Here is a 10,225-nt window from a genome sequence, read left to right as displayed (position 1 = left end):
TGCAAATTTGATATTTTTCTACGGCGATTCAAATGCTAAATCATGAGAATTTTTCATTGCAGACACAAATTATGTCCAATTATCATGTTATCAGAGAAAACACAAAAGCGGGAAAGGCTAATTTTTAGGTTCAAATAAACATGACCACGTGATCACGTCTATTGCGCAGTTGCGCTGCGTCTGCACTCTCTCATGGGATGGAGAGGAGAGTGTCTTTTGTAATTAAAAAAAAACGATACAGTCTCAAGCTATCAACACTGTTTCTGGTTTATTGAAAATTTTGCATTATGATATTTTGTTATTATCGTTATCATTAAATATGTAGGATTTTTTTACACTTTCAATGATGATGGTATAGGTGATATAGAACACCCTGTACATTTTAGAGTGTGAAGTTAGCAATGTATGGAAAGGACGAAAAATAGACGTTGGAAAATAAGTAGTGGATTTATTTAAAATCGACGGTCATCCTACAATGGCAATGTTAAAGTTAAAAGGGTGTAAAGCGTCCCTAATTATATGTGTCGACACCAGAGACACTTCCCGCTGATTGCTAATGGCCACTGGAGATGTCGCCGACTGTGCGCGAAGCAATCTGTCAAAATTAAAAAGTATTATCAAAATGTAAACGTTTTATATTTTCTATAAAAAATGTACTTATTTGAATTGTACAATTTAGAAAGAATATTCGCACGTTGCCGATTTATACAAAATGTATATTAGAATTCGAAGCTAAATGATCAAACGTAAATATGCCTATGTTTGGTTCAAAAGGTGACAGTAACATAGTTTATAAGTGCACTGTAAGATTATTAGAAGATACAGAAATATTGGAATGTGAATATAAGGTGAGATTAATACACGTTAAATCTATCATTATATTCCACATAAATCCCGCTAGCCAAATCACAAAGGAAAATATTTATTGGAGTATGTGTGCCAACAACTGAATCTTGTGGAACAAGATTACTTTGGATTGCGTTATGTCGATGTCTCACAGCAAAGGGTAATACATTCAAATACTAAACCGTCAATCTGTCAACGGTACAATTTTAGCATTGGTTAGATTTAGGAAAGTCTATTATAAAACAAGTTAAAGATTTGGATCCAGTACTCTTTAGTTTTCGTATAAAATTCTATCCGCCTGATCCTTTTCGTCTTAAGGAAGAAATAACACGTTATCAAATCTATTTGCAGTTGAAAAGGGATTTACTGCATGGTAGGCTTTATTGTGCACCAAGTGAAGCGGCCATGCTAGCGGGATACATAATACAAGGTATTAATTATTCACGCCTACCTTAGCGCTTAATTTTTTCTGTGTTACAGGCGAAATTGGAGATTATATTCCTGAAATGCATACCGGTCACTATGTGAGTTGCTACAAAATCTTGTTGAAGCAAACTGAAGCTATAGAAGAAAAAATTATGGAGATTCACCAGAGAACCTTAAAAGGGCAAACACCGTCGCAGGTTGAAAATGGATTTCTTAAGCTCGCATGCCAATTAGACACTTACGGTGTCGATCCACATCCTGTTAAAGTAAGAATCGTCGTTGAAAGACCGAAATTCATTTCGTCTTTTAAGGATCATAAGGGAGCTCAATTATATCTAGGAATAAATTACAGCGGCATTTTAACCGTTCAAGGTAGTCGAAAGACGCACCATTTTCGATGGCTGGACGTACAAAAGATTAATTACGAGGGTAAAATGTTTATAGTTCATCTTAATTATAATGAGGTACGAGAGAATATTTTAGCCAATGACAGTTTGTCTGACGCCCTATTCTTTTAGAAGAAACATACGATCGGATTTAAGTGTCCTTCTGGAGCAGCGTGCAAGTACGTGTGGAGATGTGCCATGGAGCAGATGTTATTTTTTACGTAAGTTGCGTGTTTTGGCGTTTAGGCGTAAATAGTTTGTGGAAGTCTTTCATTGTTTTTGTTATTGGTGCTGTGTATGATGACACCTAAGAGGGGGGGGGGGCAGTGTCTCAAAGGTTTTGGTGGACTCACTGCAGGTGATGGGTAATTTTTTTATGCTCCTTTTAATGGAGGCGTATGCCTATCAGTGTCTGCATGTAGTTAGCAGTACACGAACGAGACAAACGGGGAACTAGGAAAAACCTCCGCTTTCACAAGGTTACGCGACCAACAAGTATACGCAGTAGTTCTTCTCAGGAAAGTTCTTCATTACTCAGGTATCATTTTAAGATCCACACCATGGAATTTTCTGCATTTTTGTGAATGTTTTAGATTTTGGTGAAGGTTTTGAACCTTTGTTCTTACTTTCTAATTTTTGAATGAGTTTTCTTTATTTTGTTTTAATTCTTACAGTTTTTTTTTTGAAGGTGCAGTAAGTATTTGTTATGGCCACAGATATACGCTAACCATAATGCATAAATTGCTTAACACTTTATCTACTTATTTTAAGGTTTGGATTTAGAGAATATGGGCAACTGGTGACGCACATGTAATTCAATGGGGCGTGCATTGCCTCTGAACTTCATTCACCATTTCATAAGCAAGGGGTTTATATGATCGGAAAAATATGTATTAGGTAGATAGATGTACAGAGCATAGTTTCCATACAATATAAACTGATATTTTGTCCATTAATATATGTTTATAAAATCTAGAAAACATGCGTCAAAAGAGTTCATACTTTAGGCATTAATTGCAAAAATTAGGGAGCATTTTAAGCAATACGAGTGTATGGGATCGGTAGCGTGAATACTTATCTATATTTTGGCAATTTATGTGAAGCTCAAAAATTTTCATAAAAAAAGTGGTGAATGAAGTTCTGAAAAATGGGCATGTGAACTGGAGAAATGGAAATAAACTACGCAGCTGTGACTAATATCGCGGTCAACAGTGTAGCTTCTTTCTCACAGAGGGTGCCACCAAGAGTTTTATGAAGTCAGTAAAAAATACGATAAAGACATATGAAATAAGCGCTTTTAACTTACGATGGAGTTGTTCTTACTTTTTAACTAGGCTAGTACTGTGTAATGGGGATAATAAAAGACAAAAAATTTACGAGCAAAAAAAAAATAGCAGGCTATGTAAGTTGCCTATGTTAAATCATTTAGCGATTCTCTTTCAAGGTTCAACAGAGCGTGTAATAGTAGAATTTGCTGACAGCAAAAAAAAGATCTTTCACTGGTATATTTTTATATTGTCAACTCCTTGCTTGATATTTATTTGGTTTCCCTTTACTATTCATTGCAAACGGTGTACACTCTACCTACCGTTGTATGAAATAAGTAATAGAAATGAGGATAGGTAACATTCCTTTACAACAAATATCAAAATTTTACGTAATTTTTAGAACAAAGGGTTGTATATTGTTGTTGATGTCTGGCAAGCGGCGACCTTGTGTGGGTGTTTATTTGTAATGCGATTTGTTTGACCGTCTTCCTTATTCTTTATCTTTGCTTATTGCAGATTAAAATACCATAAATTTATAATCCATACCTTGTTGCAAATTAAAATTTTTGAACTTCAATAGTATCATTGAATAAAGCTCTTTATTCAATTATAGTACCTATTATCACAGATTTGTCTGTGCTATTATATATTAGATCTGTGGTACTTTCGGAGAAAAACGAAATTTTGCAAAATCGTTTTTATTTTTTACTGAAGTTATTAAAAAAGATATTTCAAAATAAAGCACACATTATTATGACCACTTTTTTCCCTCTACAAGATGCTACTTTTAAATTTTAAGTTTGACGTTTCGTCTCCAGGCAACCATTTTTGTTTTTTCTTATGGAAGCAATTTTGAATATTTGTGTCATTTGATAAAGATTTTTTTTCTGATTTCAAAAATATAAAACATCTATTTTTAATAAGAAATAACGCTATTAATTCGTAAAAACGCAAGAAACTACTTACGTACGTTACTTAAGACAAAGTTTTCTAGGCAAAAAAAGATATTTTACAAACATTAAAAAAATGGATGTGTACATTTTTGAAATCAAAAAAAAATTCTCTATGAAATGACACAAAAAGTAAAAATTACTTCCATAAGAAAAAACAAAGTTGATGATAGTTAACCGGAGACGAAATGTCGGGTTTAAAATTTTAAACTAGCATCTTGTAGAGGGAAAAAAGTGGCCATAATAATGTGTCATTTATTATTAAATATCTTTGTAAATACCTTCAGTAAAAACAAAAACGATTTTCAAAATTTCGTTTTTTTCCGGATATCTCCGAAAGCAGTCAGAATTTTCACTTTCAAAACTGCATTTTGTTAAGCATCAAAATACACAACTTTGCCAAATTTAAACTACCTACCTATTCTATCTCTTACAGTTCCCGAGATCGGAGATACCCATGGTGGCCCTCGAATTTGAATCATCCTGTACATTACTAATTTACAAAAGACCATCCCTCGAATTTAAGGCATGGGGAAGAGAGATACAAATGTATATTTAGGTATAAACGGCTAAAAAATTTTAAAAAAATCAGTATACCGTAGGTCCCCGGATTGACTTTACAACAAGAAAAACTTACTATACTTTTTGGAGTTGTTTTTATTAACATTTGTTCTGTTAAAATTTGAGCAAGATCGGTCTACAAATCAGAAATTTACCTCTGCGCAATCGCACGTGCGCAGTTTATAATAATCGATTGATTTGCTTTTATTAAAAGATGCTACTGTTAAAAGGTCAGTAAAATTGGCCCAAAAGTAGGAAATTTACCTATGCGCATTCGCGCTTGCGCAGCTTTACACAAGTTTAATATAATGTCTGCATTTAAAGGTGCTACTGTTAATCCATAAAGGGTACGGCCTACCGGTCTAAAAATTAATAGGTGCCGTCTTCACACGACAAGTAATACGCCTGCAAAAATCCCATTAAATTTTGAGTTATGCTAACAAGTCAACTTAGCCACTTAGTTCTACTTTAGCATCATTTTGGATCAAAGAAACCCAAAATTTGATTGCGGGAACGGTTACATACATTGATAAAGAAACATAAAATTGGCTCTGTTAGAAACCCTTTGGGTCATTATTTATTATGTGCACTTTTCCAAAAAAAAGTTCTTATTTAAGAGCGATTTTTTCTGCAATTTTAAGGCGAATCCCAGGTAAGGCATGGCTGTTTGTGATTGTATAGTGGGTTGAGTGGGAAGAATAGCAAATTGCTAACACTCCGCCCACTATAAAATAAAGGCAATAAAAAAAAAAGAAAGTGCTTCCTAAAAAATAAATTAAACGCTTCTTATAAAATCAAATTGAAAAACATGTCAAAAAAATACGCAGTGCTTACCATCTTATTTGTAACCGGGAGCTTTTTATAGATGGAAAATGAATGTACTTGCCAAAAAATTGATTTTGACAGTTATTCAATTTGCAAGAAGTCAGAATAAGTACTTTTTTTATCATAACAGACAAACTAGAGTTGAGTGTCCACTTTTTGCCCCCTGAGCAAAAACTGAATCATCCGCAGGTTTATCAGCATTATTTACAACTCTGAATGTAATTCACAAGGCAAGATTTTATTCTTGGATTGAAAGCGAATATGACATGTACTTTCCAGGAAGTATGATATGCTAACTATAGAATTCTCTAGAAGTTTTTGATTTGCTATGTAAGCAAATTGAATTGTGTTTAATAGAAGTTCCAATATCAATGCCGAAGTGATAAATAGTGAAATTCGCGTGTTTACATGTTATCAATTTGAGTACAAGTAAGTGATAAATAACAATAATCGTTATAAATCAATCTGTTTATTGACAATGTTTACACACTGACTTTTTTTACCATATGTAAAATGGCCATTTTATCGTTAATAATAACCACTAACCACTATAGCTATGGTAACCACTAATGTTAAAAAACACTTTAAAACCAAATTTTAAGAGCAACTGCGCTGCACTGTTGCCTATTCGCTGGGAAAAATGTGTTTCGATAGCAGGAAAATATGTATATATTATAATATGTGGAAGAATAATAATCCTCATCACTTTTCCAACTACCATTTATTTCAACCTTGCAAAATACATAGTCAACAAAAATGCATCAAATTCATGTCTTGAGCATTGAAATAATACTGTTGGTTTTTTACCCAATGATCTCGGTGCAAGAATAACAACTTTGGCATGTTTTGAGCAAAATTCATGTGGTCACCCAAAAATACATCAGATTCATATCTTGGGCATCGAAATAATGCTTTTAGTCTATTTCCCAGCGATTTTGGTGCATGAATTTTGACATGTTTTGACCAAAATACATGTGGTCACTAAAAATGAATCAACCTCATGTCTTGGGCATTAAGATAATGCTCTAGGTCTTTTTCACAACGACCTCAGTGCAAGAATGACATGTTGACATGTTTTGATATTCGAGACTGTGGTTATATGCACAGAGATAAAATACCACTAGTGTATTGGCGTTAAATGTTGCCTAATTTATGTATTACTAGATTTTGATGCGAGCAAGATGCACAGATTAATTTTCTTGACAATTTTTAACGTAAGCCGTTAAACACTAGTTCACAAGGTGTAAAAGTATTACTGTGTACATAATTCTTCGACACGAAAAGAAAAATCTGACATGAAAACTATTCGGGTCGTAAAATGGATTCGAATAAACACACAATTAATGGATTGACAATGACAAAAATTTATTCCGAAGCACATGAAAAAAAAATTAAAATAAAATCCCTGAAAGAAAGAAAAGTTTTCAAAGTCTGTTTGGACATATTACCCCGCACGCAGGCGGTCGACAAATAAAATAATAAATCTTAAATTACTTGCTGTTTTTTTTATAATCCGTTGTACAAGGTGTGCGATATTCAGGTACACGCTCTTAACCATCGCGCAACTAGCAGCAATAGCAGTACTCGAACGTACACAAATCTGAATTTTAGGAGTTCTCGCCACTTAATATGTTTTTACCCGAAATTACACCGCTAATACTTTACTACTATCCATATAAAGTTCACTCAATAAAATGCATGTTCCAGTTCTTGAAAATGCACCACGCAATCTTCCCCGGAATAAAATCTATCGTACACAAAATGACACGCCTGCTTCTATAACTTTACTCAAATTTAATTTCAACGCACTACAAACGGTGCATTATGGTCGCGAATAACAATTTATAGTAAATCTTCACGCACAAAATCTCTCTCCCATCTCCTTCGTTATTTGAATCTCGCCCGGTAGAAATACTAAAACGGACCCTATTTTCTGAACGAAACAATCGCGACTCGCGTACGCCATTAAACCAGTTTCTATCACGTTCTCGGATTTTCGCACAACGTAACGAAGCTTTTAGGTCTGAAGAGATCGGGGCAACCGCTCTCGCTTGCCGCAATACGTTTCTTGCTATGGCTCATTATCGCCAGACATATCTTTGTTCAAGTTCACTATGAAGCGGTGCATGTGTAAATAGGAAAAATTACTTTTTTAATTCTAATGCGACCGCTCGTTATAAATGGTACCAACTATAAATGTCAATCTTAATTGTAAATGAACAATAAAAGTATATTTCATGCTCGAAGGCTCGAATCAGAGACATTCTGGCAGGCGATGTGACTGAATTGTTATATTTGAATAATAGAAATGGATGTATTTTGCACTTTGTTTTAGATTACCAAGTAGTTCAGACGCTCCCTCAGTGGTTTCGGGAGGAGGATTATTCTCGTGGGGTTCTAAGTTTAAGTACACGGGTCGGACGGAACGGGAAATTTTGGAAGATAATAGATCTCCTAGCAGGGAGCAACCTACAATTCAACGCACATCTAGTTTAAGACGAAAAGCTTCTAGTGTTCCTGCAACACCGTCAACACCATTGCAGCCACACTTAGGTAATGAATTAGGCAATTTTATCTCGGTAACGAGTAAATCTGAATTTGTTTGAGTAGGTTATAGCAGTTTACCTCGTTCGAGCCACTCCGATGTCGGTGGTTCGCGAATGGAGCCGTCGACTAGTACGGGACTCCTTTCGGGACTAGAGGGACCATCTTCTCAAAGTTTCGTTGACTCTGGTTTGGAGACCGTAACAGAGGATCAAGAAAATTTAGGTGGTTTAAGACGTCGTGCTCCAGGTTTGAGCTCAATTAACACGATATTGTAATTCAATAGAGCGAATTTTTAGTTAACGAAGATTCGGTCGACCGATTTAGTGATTATTATTTTCGGGATTCGTTCGAACACTCGTCGTCCGAATCTCAACTTGTTGAAAATAATTCGCGAATGATCGAGACCAATCCATCGCATCGTTCGAGCCGTAGTCAAACACCTTTGTTACATTATCACCTTGATGGTAGGATAAATTTGCCAAATGCACCTAATAAAAAATCTCGCAGAGTGTTCACTTCTCTTAAAACTTGTGGATTTGTTTTAATCATAATGTTAAGTATTGCCCTATTCGCAACTATGGTTTTCGAATCTAACTACGAAGTATTTATCCGCTGTAGAAGCAATCCCGAAGTAATATCGTTAAAGGTCACTTATTGGGATCCGATAAAACAGTACTTACGAAGAAAAGCGGACGGTATGATCTGTTGTGCCATTTTTTAAGTTTACATTTTTTTAAAGCCATTCTTAATTTATCGCCTAATTCAATGTACATAATTTTTTATAGGGAAAGAAGTTTCCAGAACTTGTTCAATAGGCAAGTAGTTGAACATAATTCGTTGTTTTTGTGATAATAAATTTAATACTACACCTGGCCAATACACTCGATTTCATGTGATGAGTTAGAGTTCTGTTGTATTAATGACGGTGTAACTAACTACAATTTTCATTTATGGGGGACACATATAGTGTTTCAGAGTTTACGAAGAAATTTATTTTACCAGAAAAGAGTGTGTGGAAGAAATGTATGAACAGTTTTATAATTATAAAGAAAAAGTGAACGTTTACTTATTGTTTGTAATGGATAATCTTCTTAAATCAGAAAATGAATTATTTTCCATTTTTCAGGAAATTTGAGAGGTATTCGAGTGCATCGGAAAAATATGGGACCGAGGTCAAAATTTCAGTTTTTTAAGAGCGCATCTGAGGGATGTAATTTTGACTTAATCGGAGGTTGTTATCTGTAACCCAGTCAACTAATTACGGTTAATTATACTTATCCAAATAGTCGGAATGAAATCTCCAAATTCTGTAGTCCAGCAATGCCCTCTTGTTCCTCGGAATGTGAATCATTTATTTATTTTGGTCTTTATTTTTGAGTGGGCGGGGCTGCTCTACCAACCCAACCCACTAAACATTTACAAATATCTATGCCCGAACCCGGATTCAAACCAGGTACCTTTAGTACCGCAGTCGAGCTTCATCTCAGCTGCGCCACACAGGCCGCGACTAATATCACGTTGATATTTCCCTTAAATGGCACGACCTTGCCGATTTCAGTCTTGGATTTTCGTATCCCATGAGAAAAAACCTTAATAAGATTGATTCTCTCTCTTCTTCCCTGCTGGCAAGAGAGCTTTCGGTGGCTGTAAAAACTACTTAAATATTCTTCCAGGAACGGTTGCAAAACGGATAAATTCACTACGAATCTTACGTGCGTTATCGGCGGTAAGACAAACAATTAAACAAAATGAAAACACACAAAGCTCCCTTCTTGTCTCCTACACCAAATAAGTAAATTCAGAAACGACAGATACCAGTTGTTCCTCAAGGATTGATTTTCTAAGATTTGAAACTACCGTTCTCTCCCCTATGGCTGAGAAACTTCGTGTCTATCTTCTCAAACGTGAATGAGCCCATTACTGAGTTAATTTTTGGCACCCACAATAGCGAATGTGTAATTTTCCATTGGTTAGTATCTTTCGCTACCAATCCTAGACATTTTCTAAAACCCACCCAATTCCAAAAACGTATATTCAGCATTTCCCAAGCTTATATCTCTTAAACCGGATGTAATTTGACCCAACAAGCAGATTTTGAGGCGCGACTGGCAGAAGCAGTTAAGCGAACAAAGAGCCCCTGACAACCACCGCGCAAAAATGACATATATTTCTTTGACTCCAATCATCCAGATAAATTCTTTACATTATCATGATCAAAATTTGTTTGGGAAGACTATTAGAATTGTGACATTTGTTACAGCTTTAGAAATCCTATTTTACGTATTTCTGCGGAAAATATACACAAAAATGTTGCTACTGTTACAATAAAAAAAACTGGCCCTCAGATAAATTGTTCCCCAGAAAGTTCCCTAAGGTATGTATTGCGTCACGGAATATCTCTTAAATTTGCTCCCCT

At 35.1% G+C, this 10,225-nt stretch overlaps 1 protein-coding gene across 2 annotated transcripts; it reads left to right on the top strand.

Annotated features, from left to right (window-relative positions):
• The first annotated feature begins 567 nt into the window (after positions 1 to 567).
• LOC116165678 (FERM domain-containing protein 5) lies at positions 568 to 8,874 on the top strand. 2 transcript variants are annotated; one of them, XM_031480326.1, is made up of 10 exons: positions 571 to 848; positions 902 to 1,006; positions 1,057 to 1,276; positions 1,327 to 1,538; positions 1,584 to 1,736; positions 1,791 to 1,879; positions 7,598 to 7,815; positions 7,873 to 8,055; positions 8,106 to 8,504; positions 8,595 to 8,874. In XM_031480326.1, exons 1-10 carry the CDS (start codon positions 753 to 755, stop codon positions 8,630 to 8,632), a joined length of 1,713 nt encoding a protein of 570 aa, XP_031336186.1. In that variant the 5' UTR covers positions 571 to 752; the 3' UTR covers positions 8,633 to 8,874. The 2 variants fall into 2 exon arrangements, with proteins under 2 accessions (XP_031336185.1, XP_031336186.1); XM_031480325.1 differs by having other exon boundaries at positions 568 to 848; positions 1,327 to 1,736.
• Positions 8,875 to 10,225: the final 1,351 nt, after the last annotated feature.

This window comes from Photinus pyralis, unplaced genomic scaffold, assembly GCF_008802855.1.
Source record: "Photinus pyralis isolate 1611_PpyrPB1 unplaced genomic scaffold, Ppyr1.3 Ppyr1.4_LG3a, whole genome shotgun sequence".
NCBI classification, from domain to species: domain Eukaryota; kingdom Metazoa; phylum Arthropoda; class Insecta; order Coleoptera; family Lampyridae; genus Photinus; species Photinus pyralis.
Note: the sequence above shows the minus strand (reverse complement) of the source record. Positions and strands in the feature narration are given on the sequence as shown.

What these genes read in the sequence shown, in the direction of transcription:
- LOC116165678 (XM_031480325.1), top strand. Translation starts at nt 753, where the DNA reads ATGCCTATGTTTGGTTCAAAAGGTGACAGTAACATAGTTTATAAGTGC. An exon ending in AGCGGGATACATAATACAAG is followed by an intron (nt 1,277 to 1,326) that starts GTATTAATTATT and finishes TCTGTGTTACAG; the next exon opens with GCGAAATTGGAGATTATATT. An exon ending in TTTAAGACGTCGTGCTCCAG is followed by an intron (nt 8,056 to 8,105) that starts GTTTGAGCTCAA and finishes GCGAATTTTTAG; the next exon opens with TTAACGAAGATTCGGTCGAC.